This window comes from Drosophila gunungcola (assembly GCF_025200985.1).
Source record: "Drosophila gunungcola strain Sukarami chromosome 2R unlocalized genomic scaffold, Dgunungcola_SK_2 000012F, whole genome shotgun sequence".
Classification (NCBI taxonomy): Eukaryota; Metazoa; Arthropoda; class Insecta; order Diptera; family Drosophilidae; genus Drosophila; species Drosophila gunungcola.
The window spans coordinates 859,989-885,167 of record NW_026453170.1 but is presented as its reverse complement, the minus strand read 5'-3'; the positions used below and the strand labels follow the sequence as shown (position 1 = coordinate 885,167).

At 38.8% G+C, this 25,179-nt stretch overlaps 3 protein-coding genes across 7 annotated transcripts; 2 read left to right on the top strand and 1 right to left on the bottom strand.

The window, feature by feature from the left end:
• Positions 1-890: 890 nt before the first annotated feature.
• LOC128255745 (ell-associated factor Eaf) lies at positions 891-11,843 on the bottom strand. 5 transcript variants are annotated; one of them, XM_052985478.1, is made up of 8 exons: positions 11,714-11,843; positions 10,250-11,088; positions 10,064-10,156; positions 3,897-4,039; positions 3,628-3,841; positions 2,920-3,007; positions 2,340-2,862; positions 891-2,278 (listed from the first exon to the last, which is right to left on the bottom strand). In XM_052985478.1, exons 2-8 carry the CDS (start codon positions 10,374-10,376, stop codon positions 1,847-1,849), a joined length of 1,620 nt encoding a protein of 539 aa, XP_052841438.1. In that variant the 5' UTR covers positions 10,377-11,088; positions 11,714-11,843; the 3' UTR covers positions 891-1,846. The 5 variants fall into 5 exon arrangements, with proteins under 5 accessions (XP_052841438.1, XP_052841436.1, XP_052841439.1 ...); XM_052985476.1 differs by having other exon boundaries at positions 11,758-11,843; XM_052985479.1 differs by lacking the exon at positions 11,714-11,843 and adding an exon at positions 11,244-11,383.
• LOC128255752 (uncharacterized) lies at positions 5,999-7,000 on the top strand. The gene is made up of 2 exons (XM_052985489.1): positions 5,999-6,065; positions 6,200-7,000. The coding sequence occupies exons 1-2, from the start codon at positions 6,029-6,031 to the stop codon at positions 6,958-6,960; spliced, it is 798 nt and encodes a 265-aa protein (XP_052841449.1). The 5' UTR covers positions 5,999-6,028; the 3' UTR covers positions 6,961-7,000.
• LOC128255758 (uncharacterized) lies at positions 7,273-8,019 on the top strand. The gene is made up of 2 exons (XM_052985495.1): positions 7,273-7,487; positions 7,538-8,019. The coding sequence occupies exons 1-2, from the start codon at positions 7,463-7,465 to the stop codon at positions 7,705-7,707; spliced, it is 195 nt and encodes a 64-aa protein (XP_052841455.1). The 5' UTR covers positions 7,273-7,462; the 3' UTR covers positions 7,708-8,019.
• Positions 11,844-25,179: the final 13,336 nt, after the last annotated feature.

Genomic DNA, 25,179 nt, shown 5'->3' with positions numbered 1-25,179 from the left:
TGATCGTTTAAAACAGTTTGAAAGTTTTCGTTAAAATTTTTTTTTAACATATCCCGTTTTTGGTGCAACTGTGGAGGTCGTCCTTTTGGAAAACGATGCTTTCCATGGCTAATTTAAAACACTATGTTCTAATCGGTGACTTAATTTTCGCTATGTTTTCCTTATCCTTCCCAAAAAAAATATATTGAAAACACTTTTAGTAGTTTTATTTGATTTGTTGACTGTTTAATGGTCGATATTAGAACTAATTTAACTGAAAGTAATATTCCCGTAGTTTTTGTATACAAAGTCGTGTACATGCATGTTTGTATATAATATATATATATTTGCTTACCAATTAGACTAAGTTACTTGCTTGATTTCATTGTGATCTTAGGCATTTTCGGATTTTTTATAGAATTAGTTATATAATTAGTTCTAGATTCTTTGCATATGTATATTGTGCTTATGATTATCTGAATCATTTTGTTGTTTTCGTTAAGTTAATGTTGATTTGTTTGTAATTGTTAGGTGTTGGTATTGATGCTCAATTGTGGTGCGCAAAAGAGTGAATTTCTCAAAAAACACCTCCTATCCCGAAAAACAATTTAATCCTAGACATATTTTAATGTAGAGTGTACAAAAAATAATTGGTATTATCTCCATTTCGCTCTGACTGTTTCTCAGATATTGGTCGTTTTTTTCGTGGATGGTACTTCATAAATACAATTCATTGTTGTTTTGGCAAATCAAATAGTGATAATGTTAGTAAGTGTGTTTCTGGACTTCGTGCACGCTCACATATGGAAGGAGTTGTGTTTTGAGTGAGTAAATTATACTGCTCAGCATTGTAACAAATCTTTGGGGTATCTGGGGGAAACATAAAACAATAATGGTTTTCACCAGGCCGGTTCTTTCGATTCACATTTATTTTCTTTCGTTGCTTTTAACTATTGCAAGCTCATAACAAAATCGTAATAATATGCATTAAAAAATAATTAAAGAACTACAAATAAATTCAAATAAAACATGAGCTAAAAACATAAATGTCTTCATACCGCACAAATATGTAACTAATAAAGATAAGGGGCTAAAATACATTCGTGATAAATATATCTAACAAATTAATCAAAAATGAACATTTAAATAGGTTTTTAATTTTTGAAAATATTAAATAAATTGCCAACGATAAAATTAAGCGTGACTACAAAAGAGCGAAATAAGGGAAAACAAAATAAAACTTGAAAATTTTGTTTGAAAAAGTTTCTTTCGCTTTTGGTACTGAATATTTTAAAATGATTATACGGCTTAGATTTAAATGTGTAATTAATGGCAAAAATCTGCGTGGTCACTTTTTTCTTGAAAACTTAAAAATAATTTTTAAGATTTTCATTGTTCTTATTAAAAACTAAATAATTTCCGTAGTTGCTTCGTCTACATCGTCTATTTCTTCTGTTGGTTATTGTTGGTTTATATGTATTTGCGTGCGATCTTCTTTAGGACTTTCAACAGTTTTCACATAACCTTAATTTCGTATTGTATTTAAAATTAATATATATTGACAAAGATAGGTTTAAATTGTGATTTGTGTGTTTTTGATTTGATTTTTCTTTTCTTGATTTAATTTAATGTTTTCCAGCACATTTGGAAGGTCTAAAATTAATGTTTAAAATTAATTAATATATGTTTGTGTATATTGTGGTGTACAACTAAGAATTTATTTATAAAAATTTCACTAGCAAGTAAAATCACCCCTCAATAATTGGAAATTAATTACACGCATATAGGCAGAATATCAATAATTGTTGTTGCTCTTCTTGTCGTTGGTTTTGTCAAATAAAGGCGATTTAGATCAAACCTAAAGCAGCTAATCGTCATCATCATCGGACGAATTTGACGACAATTGCAGATCGTTCTGTAGCAAATCGTTTGGAAAGCCACCATTGGACGCATAATTGCCGGACTGTTGCTTCTGCTGCTGTTGCTGCTGCTGGTGGTGATGCATCTGCTGCTGTTGTTGATGACTGCCGCCGTAGGCTGGTGATATGGATCCCAGGCCCAGGTTGGGCAGCTGGTTCAGATGCTGTTGCGACATCTGCTGCTGCTGCTGGTGGTGCTGGTTTTGATACACCTGCGCTGGCTGCTGCTGTTGTTGGTGATGATGCTGCTCCAGATCCGGCTGCTGCCTTTGCATGGGGCGGTCGTCCTCAGTGCTATCGTCAGAGTCGCTGCCGCTGTCACTGTCGCTGGAATCCGACTCGGAGCTGGAGCTCGAGGCACTCAATGCACCGCCAATTTGCTGCAAGTGACCGAATCCCCAATTTAGGACTACTTCACACGGAATCTGACTGCGAACCTACCTGTTCCAACGCGGCAGCCGCTTGCGCCACGGACTGCGAGGTCAGTTCATGCTCCCTGTTCGCATCCAAGTCCATGGGCATGCTGTTGCCGTGGCCGTAGGCCGAAGGGCGCTGCTGCTGGTGCTGCTGTGGCGAGTGCCGCTGCTGCTGCTGCTGCTGTTGATGCTGCTGATGCTGCTGCTGTTGTGCGTGGTTGTGACCGCCGTTGAAGCCACGTCCATAGCTCGATGAATGTTGGTGGTGCTGTTGATGCAGCTGCTGTTGCTGGGCCATCGGTGGACTTGCCCGCTGGTGCATCTGCTGGCGCTTGCCATGGCCGTGCTGGGGAGCCTGCCGCTGCTTGCCCATGTGCGACGACGAGGTCGTTGACCCGAAGTCCGGCTGGCCCGCCGCCGAACCGGTCGAGGAGCCTGAGGTATTCGCCTGCCCGCTGCTGTGCAGGGCCGCCCTCAGCCCAAAGTCATCGTCGTCGGTGATCATGGGAATGCTCGGCAACGTCTGCTGTGCGTTGTTTGCATCCCAACTGAGAGGTTAAAAGCATTTATTAGAAGTCGTCAAAATGACTTTGGGATTCACATACGCTGGCGCAGATTGGGGGCTGCGATGGACTGGCACTGGACGCGATGGTGAGCTCTGCTGCATGGGCGAATTGCGTGGCTTAAAGTCAACTGAAAATTTTAAGGGTTCAAATTACCTTTAATTTATTCTAGTTTATATGCCAAACAGCAGTGGAAGCAATGGAGCAATGGAATTGCCACACAATTGTATTTCAGTTAGACTTATTTTTGAGTAGTAGTATTTTAAAACTTTGAAATTTTTCAAAACTTAGGGTAAGGTAAAAGTGAAATTAAATTTGTTCAACACGTAATGGAAACAAAAAAAAGGAAAGCAAAATGAACAAAACAAAAAATTAACAATAAACTCACGAATTCGCAGATTACATAAATATTAATAAAACATGTTCAAAATTATTCAAGGATAGAACATCAACTCAACAAAGAATGTATATATAAAAAATAGTACTTCCTGCAATATTTGTCTAATTCAAAAAAAAAATCGCTTATATAATTAAAAAGATGCAATTACCTAATTTCTGAAACTCTAGAGACATGGGCCAACAAACCGAACGTCAAATAATAATAATAATTACCAAAATTTAAACTTATCTAAGTCACAACGGACCTATCCAGGACTAAGTCGGCCTAACCTAACCAAATTATCTAAAACCTTTGAAGATTCTATGTTATATACGTTCTTTGTTTATCTGAACAATTATTTTGTTACTTACTTATATTATTGCGACGGCTGCCCGTAGAAACCTTCGTCTTCGATGAGATTCGCATGGTGCTGTTCTCCATTTTGGGTGCCGATCCGGATCCGTGCCCGGAAACTGATATTGGTGCCGCTCCAGCTCCGTTGATGACCTGACTGTGCCCCTGGCCATGTCCCATGTTGACGGGCACATTCTGAGCTGGCAGCAGGACTGGCTTGTTGGTACTTCGCTTCTGCAGGTACGAAAATAGTTAATAGCTTACTCAGAAATCAACTAGTTAAAACCCACCTTGTCTTCTTCACTTGAATGTTGTGATGCAGCTTTTCTATTGTGATAGCACCCGTCTCCTTGTCATAGATCATCAAGCACTCCTTTGCATACTCCCTTTGATTACCCTTATAAACTGTATGAGGCACACCGGAACTTTCTGCAAGATAAACGCAGTACAACAATTACTAAGAGCCAGTTACTCATATTAAGGTTTATTCAAATAGTCAGGTAACACAAGTTTGTTGATTTTTGAAAACAAATTTGGCTTTGCGATAGAGATGTAGAGGCCACTTATATGGTGGTATAAGTTTATTTGTTCAAGATATATCGATACTTTAAAATGTTTTTAATTCGAAACATAATTTTATACGTTATAGAGAAATTTATTTTGAAATTGATAAGCTAAGTAAAGAGTATATAATAATCGGAGCAATAGACTTTGATTTCCTTATTTTTTAATTAATTTGGCTAGCTGAGTAATGGGTATCATATAATCGGGAACTCTTTACTCCCTGTTTGTAATCCAGTGCCAGTCTTGTGTCTCCATTACTACTTGTTCTATTTTTTTTGTTGACTAATTCATTTAGAGTTCTGTATAAATAAAGCTAGCCAAAATTTTATAAATAAGTTTTTGTGGTCCATAAGTCTGTTTCTTTTGTTTTAAATAACTAAATCGACAAATCACTGTTTTTTTAATGAAACTATTGTTTTGGAAGAAATTGTATATAAAATTAAGTGATAGTGAAAGCATTTCTCCCAGAAATTTCTTAGTTTTGCAAGTCAAGCATAATTAAAGACGAAAAAAAAACATTTCTTAAGTTGGCTTTTTGTTGTCAAACAGGTGGGTGGATATGATCTCATTTATTTTATGAAATAAATATATTTCAAAAGTTTTAAGTAAGGAAGTTAAAAAATCGTATTAACATCGATATCTATCTTAAGTCAAAATTTAACCATTTCTAAAGAAAGAAATGATAGCATTTATGTTCTGAGTTTAAAGGTGATATGGACCAAATTGATTAAGGTTTAGTGCTTTTTAAACCATTCGCAATGCGGCTTTTGGTCAATAAAAACATAGTTCCTTTTCCGAAATTTACTAGAGACTCTCCATTATTTTTTCATCGACCTTTTATCATTTCGGGAATATGAAAAGTCATATATTTGATAAATTTAGAAACTATATAAAGAAAAAGATTTAATTCACTCAAACTAACTACAATATTGTATCCAATTGGAGTAGCAAAATAATTTCGGTAAAGTATAAAAAAAACGAAAACCAAATGCTTGTCAAACTGTTTGAATCAGAACAGGAAACCCAAGAAATCCAGGATTAGATACGCAACAATATTGTGAGGCTCCCAAAGGAAACAATCGAAAAAAAATATATTTTAAAAATTATAATGTCGCTGTTTGTCAATTTTATTTAATACATCGAAAAATATTCATGGTTTTCTAGTTCAGAACTCGATATCATATAGCTGCCATAGGAACGATTAAAAAATTCAGCGGACATGGCTTCATGGTTTTTACATGTACGCATACAAATTGTACTACAAATACAAAAGTATTTTATTTAAATATTGTGTTTTTGTATACCTTACAAACTACGTCAGGCCGAAGTTTTCTTTATTTCTTTACCAAATAAAAACTCCTCTTGTCGAGGTAAGAATAAAGTGACAATTTTATCTTTAACTCCAAAATTTCTAAATTCTATAATGGTTATTATGAAAAATGCCGTCCAAATCTTGTTCATCGAATATCTTTTGAACGGAGTATCGGATTGAGATGACTGAATGTATTTTCACCGCGAGAAAGTTGGACTTCTTACTCTACCAGCCTACATCACCAATATTTAAAATATTTTCTTTCGCACTTTCCTTTACTAAGATATTATTATATAGTTACAGAACTATGCGTATCGTTCATTTGACCAAGCTAAATCTTTAGTGCAATTAAAAACGCTCAAGAAGTACCGGTTATATAAATGTATTAAACTTTAGAAGACTGGTTGGTTAATTAGATTGGTTTTCAAGCATAGCATATCGTTATAATTCAGTTCTATTTTAAAACTAATTAGCTAAGGTACAAGTGGTTTTATTTTGGATGCAAGTACATATATTTTTTAAGTTGCTTTAAAACTATTGAAATGAACAGAGCTATTTGGCGATTATTGCTTTTAATATGTAAGTCTTTTCCAAAACTTTTTTTGTGGGACCGTCAATGAACATTTGTATCAAAGATTGCGAGACAACATTTAAAAATTAGATTAGTTTGCATCGTCAAAAGTATAATCGTATCTACTTTTCATGGTATCTAGGTTTGGTTGGCGTTCAGCTGAGCAGTTCGCAGGATCATCTCAAATTAAAGAAACTTACATCGGATCTGATAAGCGCCATTGCTGAAGCAAATTCTGGAAAAAAGTATGGATCCCAATGGGTGCCATCTCTGGGAAAAGCTCTCGAAGAGGTCTACACCACATCGTCACGACGATGCTTCTTATTTAGGTCACTAACTAAGAAAGTGGAAACATTGTGTCCCAAGCCGCCCACGTATCTACCCTCATGTTACCCATGCGCAAAACCAAAACCGAAACCAAAACCAAAACCACCACCTCCATCACGCGCTAAAGGTCCAGAATTTCATCCTCCGCCCCACCCATCCTACGAGCTTGTATACCCCGATGGCACCTACTTTCCCTGGTGCTACATGCCGTTCTGCCCCACGATTTGCCAGCCACCCTACTGTTATCCTTGCATACTACCCAATTGCGATCCCAAATGCGTCCCGCCATGGTGCTATCCACCATGCAAGCCGCCTGCCTGCCAGTTGCCGCCGACTTGTTGGCAACCCTTTTGTCCAGATCCCTGCGTGTTTCCCAGATGCATTCCCGGAAACTCCGAAAAGAGTGTCACTCCGAGCTGTGTGGCACCCTACTGCCCACCGCCCATTGATTGTTCTCCTCCGTATTGCCCAAAAATGATTAAGCCTGTGACTAACAAAAACGTAAACATAATATCTCTAAGAACAGGCATGTGCCCCATGAGAGACATCTTGCGAAGAGTTGAAAGTATGGGATGACCGCCAACTATCTAGAAATAAAGAGCACATTTCAAGTTAATGCCCATTTTTGTTTCATTTGAAACCACGTAAACTTCTTATATAAGTCACTAATACTTAGTTTGAAGTCTGTTGGCTGAGTAACGGGTATCTAATAGTCGGGAAACTCGACTATATCGATCTCCCTTGTTTAATACTCTGCTTATCTCAAAACTTAAATGAAATAAGTACAACATCAATATTGCAAAATATGAATGTCTTAAGATCAAATCAGTTTCCAACTAACAACAATACTTGGGCTTTAGCCGACAGTTATCATACATATATGCAATGCATTTTCAGCACTTTTGACGGCTTTATAAAAACAAATGGCTACGTGGAACACAATCTTATTTTGTTTGTATCTATAGATCATGCTTTACAATTTAAAATTTACGTTATAATAGCATTTATCATGCCATTTTTATAATTAAGTGGGTGTTTGTCTCAAACCGACACAAAACGCCACCAAGTGAAGTCTAAAATGCGGTTCGCTTTTCTAATTGTCGGTAAGAGTCTTTTCTCTTCTATCAGAGAATGTACTACTTTTAAAATAAAGTGGTGGTCCTACAGGTAAACACTATAATGGCCCTAGTGACACGTTTAACGGAAATTAAAAGCAGAGTTTTGAATGCTACTGGAACGGCCGTCATGAAAGGCAGTTCAATGATGTTTAATTTGGGATCGCTAGTGGAGATTTTTGCCGACAATAAGAAGTTAAGTTCATAGTTTTATAAAATTGACACATTTCAAAGTCCAAAACGGTTGGCCTTAAAGTCATTAATAAGTTCTAAAGCAAGCCACCCCTGTTTTCGGGAGGTTCCCTAGAATTGCAGAAAAAAAACTTCAATCTTGTATTTTAACCTGATAAATTTTCAACATAAAACCTTCGTAAATCGATCAATTGGTCATATGTCAACCTGTCAACTTGTCTATTTGTCAATTTGTTACTGATAGAAATACCAATATTATAGTTAAAGTATGTTACTTTCGCAAAACTTTTGTATTAAGTATTTCATTTAAATATATAAAGTCTATTAGAATAGTTCTGATTCATATTGGAGAACTTAAATGATTTCAGCTCGGACATCTGATCACCAGAAAAGCAAATCCTAGTCAGCCGTATTTTGGGCTTCTTAAAATAATGTAAATAAGCTAAAACTCTATGAAGTGTTGGTATGTCGGATTAAATTCGCTGTTCTTCTCTATCAAACATGCTACCAGATTGACGGTGGTTGTGAGTGCACGATATGGTTATCTTTGTTGTGGTTACTGAAGTTCGCCAAATGTGTGTAGAAATTGATAGGTTGAACGGAATGCCTGGCTTTGCCCATTCCAAACTGTAAACTAGTTCAGCATATTGTGCGCTTTCGGCTGCGCCCGTCTGATTCCAAGGGAGCGGAGGAGGGGGACAGATGGGGCAGTTACTGAACCACTTTCAGACCCACACTTGACCAAATTCCGCTGTTATTGTCGTCGCCGCCGCCAAAACTCTTTGGCGACTCGTCGCTGGCAATCAACGGAGCGTTACACAAGCCAAGTCAGCCGCAATGAGGTCCAGCAACAGCCCAACCGCAGTCGTCAGGGCCCAGACGATGTCTGGCCACAAAGAGCATAGCGAAATAGTGCGAGTGTGGAGAAGCCGAGAGAAAAAACTTGAACGCTTGGCTGCATTTTGCCTGCTTGTAATTTGGTGTGTGTTTGCTCTACCGCTGGTCTTTCTTCCACTCGTCAAGAAACTGCCGTTTTTTTAGATCACAAACTGCACAGGGCTAGCCATTAATTTGTATAGTTTAATGATAACTGCAACTGGTATTCCTTTTATAATAAATCCAAATATTATCGTTAAACCGTATATTCGGTTTAAATTAATTACATACAGCTAGCTGCGATTGTACACCTATTTTAATGCAGTTTAACAGGATACTGCAACATTTAAAAGGGAAGTAGAGACAGCTATGTTTGCTAATAATCTTTAAATTATTATTATGATATGGTTCCATACAAATGTCGGCTCCTACATTATAATTGGGGGTCTTTCGAACCGCTAATCGATTGCCACTCGATATTCCTAGCTTCAATAATGTTGTTGATTTATTCATTTAGTTCTGTAATTATCTAATAAAACATAAACTGATTTGTGCGACTTAACCTAATTCGTTATTGTATAGAATCACGCGACCGCAAAAGCTTTTGCAGATTCTAGCAAAACTATGATACATTTTAATAATATCAAAAGGGTTAGATTTGGCAATTACAAAAATGGATAACAATATCTTAATACCAAATTAAACTGAAATCTTACTTTTATAACTTTATATGTTGTTTGCCCTCAAAATGATTTTATGCCATATCTAGTGGAATTTTAAACATGTTTTGTAAGCCTTAATGAACGCTTGTGCCCATTTCTCAGAGTGTTAAAAAACTTGACTTGAAGCACGTGTTTTGGATTGCTCCAAATCTGTTTTTAATTAAGCTTCTTGGGGAGCATTCCATTATTGGTTTAATGCATTTGAACAGGTGCACTCGACCAAACAGGTGCACTGCCAATAAGATCAGCTTTTCTCTGGGGAAGCCTAGCTATTTGCAGTTTGAGTGCTGGTAAAGTTATATTGTTTAAACTCGAATAACCACTAAGGAATTGATTAATAAATGTTTTGCCGTTATCCATGTTAATTTGGAGTCTAACAAACAATAAACGAAAGAAACATTATTTATAGAGACAAAACGAAATGAAAAAGCCACTGCTTAAAAACTTTGGTTTGGTTGGCTCAGTTTTAATTGATATAATTTTGAAATGTTAATTTTACATTGGCTTTGTAAGATGGCATAGAAGTGTAAAGCAAAGCGCAATGTAAAACAAAAGCCCGGACTAATGTATTTTTGTATATTTATATTTTTTTTTATATAAATTCGATTAGTAAATATCATTTTGGTGTTTCAGTACCATATTCAAATTTTGGAAGAGTTGATTAGTCTACTTTCACACACTAATTTAAAGCGCTTGTGATCTTAAATCATCAAAGTGATGACCACTTCTTCATATATGTATATAGAAAGGCGTTTCCACATCTTATGCACTCACCTGAATTTGGCACGATAACAGTAACTTGATTGTTGGAGCCCACGTCCACGGATGCCATGCGGCTGGTGTCCACGCTCGCTGGCTTGAAGTCATCTGCAAGGCGGGGCAATTGTGGGTGATTTCTGGCTGGGGTATGGGAATGGGAATCCCAAAACAGAGGGGGGAATTCCCGCAGACAACACTTACATTTGATGGTGTGGAAGGCGGTGGAGGTGTTCTTCGGGTTGAAGGTGGCGCCCAGTTTCAGTTCCCGCACCTCCTCGCCAATGTTGAGGCGCTCGGCCAGGGAGTTCTTCTGTTTGGTCATCATCATCGCATGGATATTGTTATTGGTCGGGTTCGGGCTCTGGGTGTGGTAAGGCAGGTTGGTGGTGGCGCTTTGTGGGTGGTTATTGTAGCTGGAGTGGTTGTAATTGGCACTGGTGTGGTTTGACTTCTTATAGTTGTTGTTGTTGTTTTGGTTGGTGGTGCTGTTTTGATATGACTTCTCGGCCACGTCCGCCACAGCAAGGTAACGCTCCTCGACGGCGCCACCGCGTTGATGGTTGTGGCCGCCGTGGACAGCAGATGAAGACGAGCTCCTGTCGCCCTCGCTGTGGTTGTGATTCTGGTTCTGGGTGCCGACAGACGATGCCTTGCGGTAGGTGCCGCCGTAGTGCTGGCTCGCAGACGCCTTGGCCTTGAGACGCTGCAGCTTGGTGGCCACGGACTTGGGTATTTTTACGGCCGTACTCGTCGCTCCACGTGCTGCTCTCCTTTGGAACGTTGCAAGACTTTGGCCACAAAGTATTGCACGTCGCAAAAGAAACCACGTTCCCGAGCGGAGGGTCAAAAAGTAAACGAAAGTGAAACAATAATAATTGGGGGGTGGTGGGTTGCCCTTGGGGGACTTTCTTCTGCTTCCTCAGGGCGGCTGGTGCGTTTCGGTTGTTACATTTGTCATTGGATTTCGTTCTTTTCGATTCTCTATCTCCGGGGGCTGTTTTTTAAGACATTCTGGCTGGGCACTCAGAAGTGTCCTTTATCTGCAAAGTATTATTTACTATTATTATTTATTTGCAGCCATATGTTTTGCAACGCACAAACACACACACACACACACAGACACACAGACAAAGAAAGTCAGAGTTGCAGCGCTATAGAACACTGCATATACACCTGCTGCTGCTTTTTGACACACATTTCTACTGCGTTTTCCTCTGCTTTTCGACCGATTTCCAGCGATCCGATCCGTATTATTTTTAGCGACACACGTTTCACAGCTGACATGGGGGCAACTGGAAGGCAGTGGCTGAATTATGTGCGTGGAATTATGCCAGCTTCTGCGTTGATACTGCACGATTTACTCTGCGAATTGGCACGCGAGCGTAATACGTAAGCAAATTAAAAAGTGAGCGGCTGCCAACGGAACGAAAGGGGGCGGAGGGCGGGGCGCGCACAGCTGAAAACAAGTTTGAAATAGCCGAAAAACAGCAACGCGAAGGTGAAATTTCCGAAAATCGAATTGAAACGTAGACGAAAAATATCAGTCCATATGTGTGTGCACCGTGGGTGTGTGTGTGCGTGCGCTGCGTTTTCCACGATTGCGCTTCAGACTAGGAAATGCCAATCGCTTTTCCGCCGTTCCAATCTCGCTTAAGTCGAACGCACTGCACTTATTTGCTGGTCGCCTTTACAATATTGCATTGTCTTACATTATTTACACCTCACGCTGTTGCTTCTCTTTTTAGTTTTTTACGCTACAGTGTGGCCGTGTATGTGAGAAATCCAACGGAGCGACTACATTCATATCGAAAGCGGAGTGACCGTAGCTGGATCAATTAAAGGAGCGAATGTTGGCTAGACTTATAGTACATACTCGAACCATACATTTTGGAGGTTTTAGAACGCAATTTCGAAATTGTTTCTTAACTCAAGCTGCTTTTTTTAAGAAAATGATTTGTAATATTACGTAAAGCAGATGGTTGAACAAATGTAGAGTTTATTATGATTTGACATGAAAGATTTGAAACAAAGCAAGGTTCGGCAAGCCCAAGTTTATATAACCCATGCAGCTGTTAAGAACTAAATATAAACAGTTTAACAACAACTAAGCCTATATGTTCAACAACGCCTCAATTATTCGATCGTTTCTATGTCAGCTATATGATACAATATTATAAACATTATGTCAGCTATATGATACAATATTATAAACATTAAACAACAACAAAGTTATAATTTTTACTTCTCGGAGAGGGTATTAAAATTTCACTCAAATGTTTGCAACGCTGTGAAGCAGACATTTCCGATCCTATAAATTATATATATATTTTTGGTCAGCATTAGAGTCGGAGAGTCGATCTAGCTACGTCCGTCTGTCCGTCCGATTCGGCTCGTTTCGACTTATAAACTACATGCAATAGGAAGACAACTTTTGGGAACGTTATACAACTGAGAGACAAGTTTGCGCAGAAACGGGCAGACGGACATGTACCATCCTAGTAATGGAGATCAAGGATATATATACTTTATAGGGTCGAAAATGTCTCTTTTACTGCGTTGCAAAAATCTGACTGAAATTATAATACGCTCTGCAAGGGTATAAAAGCAATGTGCCCCAAGAAAGAGCTACAAAGAAAAAGAAAGCAGCGCCATCTGGAGTTCAGGTATATTTATCTGCTGACGTTATTAACCAAGTTAAACTTAATTTCGAAATAACTTAATAACTTGTGAAATGTTTGTTTATTTTTAAAGAACGGCGAAAGGCGAGTCTTGAGTCAAGGGCGGTATACTAATGCAGTATAGATAGGCGTCCAATGTTTGTAAGATTAGTTATAAAATAATTATAAAAAAACACACTTTATCACATAATCTTGAAGACCGAATATTAACGAAGCCAACAAGCAATTAGTTAAGTTTTTAAGACAATTTTTTTGTTCGTATACCAAAAGCCTTATTTGATAATCTTAAAATGAGAATACATGTGTATTTTCAAGTACAGCTGCGACAATATAAACTCGGCTTTGACACACGAAATATTAGTTTGATTGATCAACAGCAACCATGAGCCCCACATTGTAGGCAGCATAAGGTGATAATTATTCATTTAGAGGACGAATAGGCTCAAAGCCCTGGAAACGCTTACCATCACCGGGACCGTCCGATTTTCACAGCATTTTTTTTAACAGTTGGGGTCGTCAGTTTCTTGCTATCTTTTTGGATGCTAAAATTGAATTGAATAAACCTTATTTATTGAGGTGGCATCAGAAAATATCAAATTAAATTTGAAAATAAACACCTAACTTGTGTACCCTTAATAGAGTTTCAAATAAGAGTCAATTAATCAATAAGTCTTTCTTTCTTTTTATTTTGCAAATATGGTCGATTCATGACGATCGCACCTTTCCGTTTTCCCGCTAAACTAGCGGGCTTTCCAAAAAGTGGTAGAACAAAAGTTTTTCAGCTCGAGCTGCTTAATACAGTAAAATTGGTTTCAGGACCATCACGCATTTGCTCCAGTAAAAGACAAAATTTTTAAAATATTTTTAAAAAGTTATACAAAAATTTTTATTATATACTTAAGAAAAAAAAAATTTTAATGTGTATACATATCCGTTCATATGAACTTCGAGAACTCGGGGACTATAAAAGTCAGAGATTTTGGATTTTCGGAAGTGTCACCCTGAGACATGGAAGATGCTAGTTGTTTTATTTGTATATGTTAATTTGAATGAATGAAGTAAACTTTGGCAAGTCGAAGTTTATATACACAGCTAGAATTAAGACATTCTGAGAAGAGATGGGATTTTGCATTAGATCATTAAAAAAATACTTAAATTTAACTTAAATTGAAAAAAAGTTATCTTAATGAGAAACAAAAAAGAAAGCAAACTTCGGTAAGCAAAAATTTATATACACTTGCAGCTTTTGCAAAAGTTAAATAAGTTGACAAAATATAAATTTCGATTTATATGCGTATATGTTTAAAAATAATGTAGCTCAATTATTCGATCTTTCCTATGGGAGCTATATAATATTGTTTGCCGATTTGAATTAATGCGTAAGTCAGTATTACTAAACAAAACAGAAAAGAAAAAAAATATAAAATTTAAAATTGCTTATAACTTATTTTTTTAATATTCCGATGATTCTCATGGGAGCTTTATGATATAGTAGCCCGATGTTAATCAAATTTGAACCATAACTCTGAGATAACAAACCACAAACTTAAATCGACAAATAAACAATTTTTTTTTTTTTTCGTTTTTTTTTTTTGCGTTTATTTCTTAGGGAGCTATGTGCTATAGTCGTCGGATCTGGATGCATTAGGGAATACAAACTTTTTTGTATAAAAACAATAAGTTTAAAAGAAAGTGGGAATCACATTGTTGTCTATTTATTTTGGACGATTCTCATTCAATCAATTTTTCGTTATTTTTTCTTTTATTGTTCTTGAATTATACTTAAACTGGTTAAATTGAACTCAAAGCGAGAATTTTCGGATTTTATACTCAGATTAAGTATAATGTGCTTTATAAAATTTTCTATGTGTATTTTTGCAGCTATTACACAAGTTACATGTTCATAAAACGATTATATTATATATTTTGATTTGTATGCGTATTTGAACGTATAGTCAGACGGGCAACCGGAATGGCTAGATCGCTTAGAGTGAGAACTTAACTTTGGCAAGCCGTAGTTGGCTAAAAAAGTGTATTAGTGCATTTGGCCAGATGACTGCTACAGGATTTAGCTGATCCATGACCAAGAGTTTTAAACTGTTGTTGTATTATTTTTTTTATTAATAATAATTTCCCAGCTCGGCTAGCAAAAACCTAATGGAATCGAAGTACTGAGAATCGCTCTAATTAATATCGCATCAGCGATTGTTGAGGCAAACCCAAACAAACAGAAGGCCGCATCCGCCCCCGCTCTTCACACCAGATCGTTTTTTTCTTGAGCTGCGATGGGAAACAACAACAGTGGCACACCCGCACACACTCAACCACTCACACACATACATTTTCAAGACAGGGGCTTCCCCTCGAAGATCAGATCATCATTAACATTTACGCAAATCCTTGAGGCGCCGTCGCTGAGCTACTGTTTCCAGACTGAGATTCGGACTGAGCTAGGTCCCGAAGAAGGATGCGGATGCAGCTCCTTTATAGGGGCGTTAATTACTTGAGCGCTGTCTCTGCCTTTCGAACCGTAGATCAGGTCTTTAAGATTTCGCCAAATGCCGAAATAATGCGCCTCATCGCATTTCCATTTCCATTTTCAATTCCATTTCCATTGCATTTTCCTTTTGATTCTCCTCTTAATCTGTCCCACTTGCGATGGCAGGCATTTGATAAGCTGAAACTGATACTTTTGCTCTCTTTTCGGTGGAGTGCGTTTTCCTTTGAGGATATCCAAACAGGCAGGTATTTTCGGGCCGTTGGCCATGTGGATGGGTGGTGGCAGGAGGTGGCAGGAGGTGGGTGGTCGCAGGACCCAAATGCAACAGCAAATGCATAAAGTTTCTTTCTAACGGTGTCTTGGCGTGACGGCGGCAATTTGTAGGCCGCCTATTGCCTTTCAGCCAAATGCCCACTGCTCCACTGGCACCCGCGACGGTTGCCCTTGTTTCCTTCGATTTCTAATCAAACATTTTTGTTGTCTGTTGCTCATTTTACAGTTGCGAACTTCGCATTCCCATTTGGCGGCTAATTTAAAAACTTTCCTTATCAGTTGATGAAATCTAAAATTGCATTTTTATGGCACTTCCTCCGCCAGTTCCGTTGATTCTCTCTCTCTCTCTCTCTCTCTGCGTTCCTCCTTCACATCCCTCGCTGTTACTGTGTTTATGCGCCAGCCATTTCATGAATTCATTTCATGAAATGGGGAATTAGGTGTGTGCATAAACACCATTTCATGTATTTAGGTATACACGAAAGGTGACTGTGTATTCAAACCAAATGAGTGAGGCGCAGCCAACTTAGCTTGCTACATATAAGGTGACAACGCCGAACGAAATTCTTCTTCCCTTTGAACGGTAATTTATTATTTTCTTCCTAACTCTTATTGCTAATTACTTTTTCATTTCGCTTTGGCGATGGTAGAAGTACTAGTACTCAGCTAAAATACTAATACTAGCAGTGGTGCCACCCATGTAAATTAAGTTGAAAGTTAATTTTTCACCTCTGGTATCTCTGCTTATATAATTTCATGCATTCGTCTGTACCGCATAAACAGGCACTATTTTGATTTTATGTATTCAAGAATTCATGAAATTTAAGGCATGAACGTGAATCCGCCTATCGACACTTTCGTTTGAAAAAGTTGCTCATTTAGTGCAGAATTATGCCTGCCAAAGTTAGCCTTTCCCATTATCCCCTAGTTGTTGTTGCTCGAAAGGAGCAATTATCGTTGTGTATCTGTGCATCTATGTATGAGGCTAGCCACTGGGGCTTTGAATCGCCTGCAATTAGGACAGGACCAGTTCTTACAATACCGACCTGATTGAGTTACAAATTTCCCAGCCAATTAAAAGTCACTGGAGATCGCTGACAAATCGAGGTTTCTTCGGTGGATCTGCGGAGTCTTAAATCAATTAAAGAAGGCATTGTTTCCCGGGACTAACGAACCACTGACCCCTTGACCCTTTTGGCCTTGTTAGGGGTTGTCCAAAACTGGGCCACTTCTGCGTGACCTTCTCGGGCACTTCTTAGCATTCCCTGACGAGGGTTCAGACGTCGAATGTCGTCTGGCTACCTGATAGGGATACACTGGAAACAACGAGCGGCAGCTGTCCCTCAGAGCCACACCCACCGGCAATAAGTGCGCCCTCTATGCAAATTTAATTAGCAGCAACTGGGCGAAAAAGCGATCATGAGTTATGAGTCCCCCCCCCCCAGTTAGCCCCCTGGCACCCTGCCCCGAACAAATGCGCTCGATCAGGCGCTCATAAATCAATTTAAATGGCCATCTCAGCGAGCAGAAGTGCAACAGCGGGAGAAGGGGTTCCGCCGGCACGACGGTGAATGTCTGAAATTGTCTGTAATTATAGTGAAAACACTTGGCACACAGCACTCCCCCAGCGAAATTGATTTAAAATACTGTTGCCATCACGGTGCCCGGACCACAAACATACGGCACACATAGTACGAAGTACGAAGCAACGTGTCCGTGTCCACGTTGTGTGGCCATAATTCAAAATTTATGTCTTTTGAAATTATTTTAATGTCTCTAATGGAACTCCCCCTCCTCGCAGCTCGACCCCAGACCCCCAGTAGAGTAAGATCAAGAGACCTGCACACAAATAATGAGCATGTTAATTTCATCGAATCCCGAGTCTTGCAGATGGGGAAATGGTATTTCCCTTGAAGGTCCAGAAAATGCTCCCTTGGAAAGGCAGTTCATTTGACCGAACAAACCTCATACTAGACTAACGCCCTATATATATACTAAGAGTTATTTTCAATTCTCTTATTTATATTATAATTGCAGTCAAAGATTGGCTACGCAGTGAAGGAGACTGTTCGACCTTATAAAGTATATTTATTCCTGATCAGTGTGAGCCAAAAAAATAAACTGAAAGTTTAGTTTTAATAAGTGTGTATCGAAAATAAAGTATAGGTAGTATTATAGTATAAGTATTAATGTATTACTAAATAATATAACCATTATATTTTAAAGTTTTATTTCTTAAACGAAGAGTCTAAAACTGTAGTCTAAGCCCTTTTTTTTACTTTTGTGGTATTAATTGAATTCTTATCTTATTGATACATTTTTCAATCACAGTTTTGACTCTTAGTTATAAAGCTATCTAAAGAAAACGTTCCTATAAGTTTTATATTCTTTGCATATTGTACATAAGTCGAAACATTCCGGATCAGATAGCTGTATTGATAAGCTCCAAAAGGAACAATAAAACAATTGGAAACTATATAGATGCTTTAGTAACGATCGACTTCTTTATCGTTGTTTATAAATTTCTCTGCTAACCAATTTTAAATCAATCTGCCCCACAGATGGCGCCACTTGCATTTTTATTGGTGCGGCAAACCAAAATGATGCGACGCCATCTGGCGTTAAGATAAATCTTTATCTGCCAGCGCTGACATTTATGATCATATAAAATGTAATTTCCTAATTACTTCTGAAATAATATGAGCTTTTTGTTTGTGTGTTGATATTAATCAAATAAATGTTTACCGCCCAAAAATATTTATTTACAGAGATAAGTGTTAAACTTTCGGCATTAGTGGAATCTGCATGACAAGTTATTCTCAACTTCCAGAGATCTAGACGTTCAACGCTTAATGGACTCGGCTATTGATATTGATTTGGAATATATTTATATTTTATCGGGTCGGAAACGTTGTCATTTACTTGTATCAATTTTGAAAATAAATTCAACATGCCCTTTTTCTCAATTAGTAACAGACTCCGTATTTCTCCAGCGGGTCAACCAAAACTTTTAAATTTTTCTAGATAGTATTTTCAATTTAAAAAATTAACTACATAAAATGTTGTTTTTGATCGTTGAAAAGTTCAAAAATAAAGAAAATTAGGTTTTACGGGTTCTTGTAGACTTAGAACAGGACGAAGAAACACACATTTGCTGATCAGGAACATATATTAAGTCGGATGCTTTGCGTTCTTACCTATAACTTTTATCGGACACAATCACCTCTAATTGCTGCTTAAGCTCAATCAGCCAGCGATCATATGTGATCGGAGTCCCTGCTGGACCACATGCAGTGGCCACCTCCAATCGAAGCTGGAATGCTGGACAGCAGTCTCGACCCCAGCTCCAACTCAATCTGGGGCAATAAATATCGCTCTGTGGCAGCTACAAGTCCGGATCCTCCATTAAAGCGGCTCCATGGCGAGCATTGGTGTAAGCAGAAATGTCCAGGTACAACATCGATTACAAGATCCCATGCAGAGCACCGAAGTGAGCTGGGGCACGAGTCGTGATTGAGACTGGTCGATACGGCCGAGTTTCCATTTCCGATCTGATCTGATTAGGCCTTACCACCATTCCCAGCATGTCTGACCCTCCTCCGAGGTCAGCAATGCAAACAAATTCGCAGCAAATCTCAATCCTTGCCACCTTCTCCGCTTGCCACCTGCGCAGCTTAATAAATAAATTGGCCAGCAGCCTGGACCATTGGACGACCAGCCACTTCCTCGCTCCTCCGCCGACTTCCCGGTCAAAATGATACGAAAACAAATTGAAATTGGCAACTCGCTTGTTGAGCGCTAATTTATTAGCCACTCGACCGGAGAGCCTAGAATTTTAATTGAATATTAACACCTTTGGCAGACGATCTCTCTGGGAGTTTGGTTTCCACTCCGGCAGAGGAGCAGACGAGCTGGGAGGAAGGAGGTCCAGTGGTCAAGTGCCGCGGGCGCTGCACACAATTCAACTTTTGTGTGTCTTTGTGGCATTGATTTATGCAATGGCTTCGATTTTGAACTCCCATGCGTGTTCCGCGTGTGTGGGTTTCCATACGCCTCTCGACACCAATTCTGGTAGCGAGAGGAAATTGGTTATTTATAAGTGTCAGCTGATGATTAAATTGGAATAAGCCCCGCCAAGAATAAGTTCCACCCATACAACGGGTGCTCCATGGTAGGATCTTCCACGTACTCAATTATTTGGGGAAACCATTTATTCAATTACCTTGGCGTTTCAAATTGACATGAATTTTTATATGAAACCAGTTTAATTGCATTGCAAACATACAGTTTTGTTTTATATTTCGCATTATTATTTGGGCGCCAAAATTTTAGTATTGGGAATAGCAGGGCAAGGTTACGTTGACTCTTTAAAAAAAATATTACTGTGCTTCACGAGTAAAGAGTTTAAAATAATAAATAATTCTCCGTTTGCAATATACCTGCTGGAAGCTTTTGTTTGCCAATATAAAAATAGTTATAAATCAAGGTAAATAGTCAAAATTCTTACTTAGTTTCTCCAAAAGGCGTTTTGCTACCTAACAACTATCAGTGTTGGGGTGTACCTACTTGTACTTAGGTACTTCCGCGGTACAATTTGTTGATATATATACCTTACCTAGGTAAAGATTTTTATTTATCTTAAAAATTTGCCATTTTAGGTATTTAGGTACTGAACTATTTTTATTTCTTTTTGTTTTCAAATTACCTTAATACCACTAAATTGAATTTTTTTTATTATTTCGCCTACATGATAATAAAAATAGCATTATTTCAATGCAACTTGAAGAAAAGTTTATTTCACCGCAATTAAAAATATAAGATGTTTCTTTTTACATGTTTCTACAACCAGACTTAATTGCCAGAGCGTATACAAATGTACCTCAGAATATAAAAAAATTGTATTAAAAATGTTGTTTTTTAACCTTTTTTGTACCTATTACCTTAACTAGATACTTGACAAATTTTGTGACTTTTACCTTACCTATAGGTACTTATTTCCTCAAATACCTTGTGCCTAGCCTAGATCCAAAAAAGTAGTGCATTTCCCAAAACTGTTAGCTAATGATCTCGGTAACCTTAAGTGACTAAAAAAAAAAGATTTTACTTGTAGATTTGAAAATCATATACAATACTCCTCTTTGGGAAATTTTTGGTTTTACCCTTGCGAGCTTGCACAATATAAACTTCATCAGGTCCGCGTCACATATTCAAATCGGCTATTGGTATGATTAAAATCTTTTTTTTAGATCGTGGCAGCTCACGCGATTCGCGAAAGAGATTCGCAAGTCGATTGGCCACCCACGAGCTGCACGTTAAATGTGGCAACCCCACGATCATATCTGCAAATTGGACAGCCCCCCGCTGCGTCGCGTGCCCAAAGGGCATTTGGCACGCCTCTTTCGCAAGTGAAAATGGCTTATAAACTGTTTAATTAATAGAAAAATTATTTAAATATCTCCGGCCATGCCCTGACCGGACCAGATGCAGACAACAAGCAACAGGCGATGCGGAATGGGGAGTGGGCAGTGGGGAATGGGGAGTGGGGAATGGGGAATGGGGAATGGGGAAAATCACAATCTAATCTTGGCGCAGCGATCAGAACGAGATCAGTGAATTCCGCATCAGCAGTAAAGTTTGGGGGCTGGCCGCTATTATTTATCGACACTCGAAACCGACCGGGAAGGTGAGCCTCTTCATCCCAAGAGGAGGACGAGGCGGAGTCCCTCAAGTGGCCAGGATGGCTGGCCAAGGCGTCGCTGCCTGTGACAGCAGATGGTGTCGGCATTCCAGGCACCTTCCTCCCGCTCCCTTCTCCGCACGCGACTGGATCTCGCGGTCTCTGGGAGAAGAGTCCCAACCGGAGGAGCCCGGTCTGAGGCAGGAACCGGACCGCCCGCCTTGCTCCTCGACACTCTACTCGACTGTTTGATTTATGCTCGCGTAATTGTTGGTTTAAACGTTTTTGCACAGTGCCCCGCTCGGGAAGAGCGTCGGGGGGAGCGAAGTGGCAGTGCCACGTTATGACACCCCAGTGAAATGTGAAGCATGCCCAGAGTTGTCGAGCTCATCAAAATATTACGCAGGAAAGACAGCTTGTAGCGCTAAGTTGGATCAAAAATATTGCTACTTATAAGTCTGGCCTCTAAGTGGAAAAACTATCATTGGTGGCTTAACTTCTTTTCGTAGCTAATAATCTATAAAGATTGATTTTATTTTGATTAAAACAATTATTTCATTTTTATGTAAGGAAAGATAGACTCTGAAATCACTATACTAACTGCAGGATGCTTATAAATTCCATTCCAACTGAACTAGTAACTAGTCAGGCTTGTTTAAAATTCGATGTAGTGTTGAACACTCATGGTAAAACATTTAATGTGTAATTTAACGAAGAAGACTTAAGGGTTTGTATGGCTTATGAACAGAATTTAACACTACTTGGTAACCCTAATCAGCGCCTATCTCACCCATAAACATATACAAGTATATTCAAAGTGCTGGCCTTAAATTTCAGCTTTGGCGTCGGCTTCTCACGTCACACCCCCGGGACCACCTTGCAGCTGCCGCATTCGCTTATTTTCGTTCGTTTGTCATCATTTTTTCAATAAATTTCAATTTCCAGGTTGCAGGCCTGGGCCCGGGCTCCAGAAGATGAAGGAACTCGCGAGGGACGTGAGGGGAGCCCGTATCGTATCCTTCGTCCAGTGCGACCGCCTGTGAAATCCGAAGTGTAAAATTGATTTAAATGGCTCGTGAGTGAAGGAGATAATTTTCAGTTGTCAGATGCTTGTAATATTTATGTGGCAGCGATTATTATCCCCCGGCCCGCGACCCCTTGGGTCCCCAAATCGGGTCCGTTGCCCGGCCCCGATATCGTTTAATGTTACCTACGCGTGAAAATTACTTACTTGTCGGCCGCAGCCGCAGCCGCAGCCGCTGCCCCTTCCACCTGGCACCGTCCCGGGGCAACGCTTAACTCATTTTTAATATGAATAATTGTGGCAAATTACAAGGCAATTGCACATAGCCAGGGCCCCCGCCCACCGGCGATGTCGAAGGCGACAGCGAGTGAACGTAAGTCCGTAATTGAATTGGCGGCCAATTATCGGAAGGAGATTGTACAGGGTTTGGGCTTGCTACATGGCGCGTGAGAGAACTTTTAAATTTCCGGTGGGTTGCTGGTGGGTAAGTATGGGGCAGGAATATATTATATTAGTTGGCGTCCAGGAAAGCACTTTGCATGGGAAAACTCTCGGCTCGATGCCATCATATCACGTTAGTTTTTAGAAATGAAACTCCTTTTAAAGTCTTTTCATAGTGCACGGCAAAGACATTTTTACGATGAAATGTTATATTCTAAGACACCTTACACCCAGAGAAAAGTCATATTAAATCCAAATATTTTCACTTTGAATTAAATATTTTCGGTACTGATTTACCCCCGAGGGTTGTTGTGTTTAAATCAAAGTGTGTTACACTTTTATTTTTATTTTTAACTATGGAACAATGTAATTTTAAATTTAAAAAACCGATTAACATGAATATGTTTAAAATTACTTTATTTATGTTAAGTAAGTTTATATTTTGAAAAACAATGTTACATTCAAATATTTAATGTTTAATTTTACTATGAGGCTTTTCGCTGGGTGTAATGTTTTTATATCTTTATATATATATCAAATTTATTCATATCTAAATTTTACACAACAATTTTGTATTATTTTATTTATTAATAAATAATTGGGGTAACTCAACAGAATCGAATCTCCAATTGCTTTCCTGCAGCGGTCATCAAAACTAACCTCGCCCATTTATTGAGTTTATTTTTAATTTAGTATGTTTTACAAAGTTACAAAGTAAAATGATATGATGATGGGAATGGTTAAAATTTTAGTTATATTCAAGAAAAACCATAGTCGATAAACAAACGTTTTCGTATTTTCCAACTTTCTTTAAGTTAATCAGAATAGTATTACGATCTCAAGGGAGTTTAAGGTATTTTATGAAAGTAATTAAATAATGTTATATTTTGTTTATAAAACCATCTTTACTAATCAAAATTCATATAGAAGTAAAACAGAAAAAATCTAAGATAATTTCATATCGTTAACAAACATTAATAGAATATCATCTTCACTAATTTATGAACAAATGAACAACTAATCCCGAGGAACTCAAAGCTAATTACCCACACGTACCACAAAAGGGGTTCGCTTCACGCAGTGCAGAGATTTATGGCGCAAAATTAATAATAATTTCAGCCGAATTAATAATGGCCAATGAAGGCTGCTTTATGGCCAGTTCCAGATGATTAACAATGTGCGCACGATTCGGAATGGAGGACCATAAAGTTCAACACGATTTGGCCGTTTGCCTGTTTGTTTACCATTTCTAATAAGCTGCAGCGGTGCCTCATAACGCGACTCCTCGGGCGCCTCCAGTCCGGTGGATGTGGATGTGGATGTGGATGGGGATGAGGGTCGGAGGGTCGAAGGGCCATTGTTTGCCCGCGGAACCTCATGGGTCTCGCAGCAGGTGTCCGGCGGAGAGTTTAGGGGCGCGTGTGCCAGCCTCGTTATTGTCTTCATTCTTAACACCACCGTTCCGGGAAGGGGTATCCGGGGCCCCCCATCAAACAGATGACGACGATGGCACTTTCTCCCCCCATGTTTGATGGAGGGGGGGTCTCATCTCGGACCACAGAATTTGGTGTTGATCGCTGCATTGTTGGGTTTGTTGCTGTTGCTGTTGCTGTTGCTGTTGCCGTTGCCGTTGCTGTTGCCTCGTTTTTCTCATTCATGTTGGACAAGATTTTTATCGCACTTTTTCATTAACATTTTGTGGGATCTCGTATCTGTGCCCGCTGTTCGCTGCCTCCATCCAACTTTGTTTTATGTCCATCTTTATGTGTTTTCTGGTTCTTCTGACATTCCCAACTGTTGTTGTTGCCGTCCGTCTTTCTAATTCGATTGAAATATGATCTGTTATTATGTAAATTTTACGATTTCCTAATTTTTTAACACTTATTTTGGTTATTTGGTGAGTGTCGAGGCCTGGCGCCAAAAATTTATCTGACGCTGTAAGCGACACTGAAATCGCCAGCGGGGGTGATCTTCAGTTAGGATCTGTGTGGGCAGTTGCCGATCTTGATTAGGTGCATCAGCCTGGCGCCCCATCAGTCCGTCAACTTTGTTGTTTGCTTTGTGTATCGATCATATTACTCATCTCCATTTCCGAATTTGCATTTTGGGTGGTCCTCGATGCGATTTCAATGGCACCTGCCGAGATCGAGCTACCGATATATGGGACTTTTTTTATCATATTACTTTATCCACCTGATACATAAAAAATAAATAACGGTTTCCTTAATTTATGTATGTACATATAGGTATAACATCTGAAAGGTCCCAAGAAAGATATTAGCAAAACACGAAAAGCCTAAAAAGTTTTTTCTTAATCAAAAATAAAAAGTTCACTATTTCCTTAATATTATTTGGTCTCCGAAATCGAGACATTTAAGGTCTCTAATACAAAATTAAATAAATGTAATGCACTTAGAGTTAAGTATTGCTGATAAATCAACGTAACTATTTGTATTTTATTTTGATAAGGCACCCAATACTTTAATCATTAAAAGAATGCAATTGCTCAGGCAGTTTAGAAAAATCGGGATCTGTTTA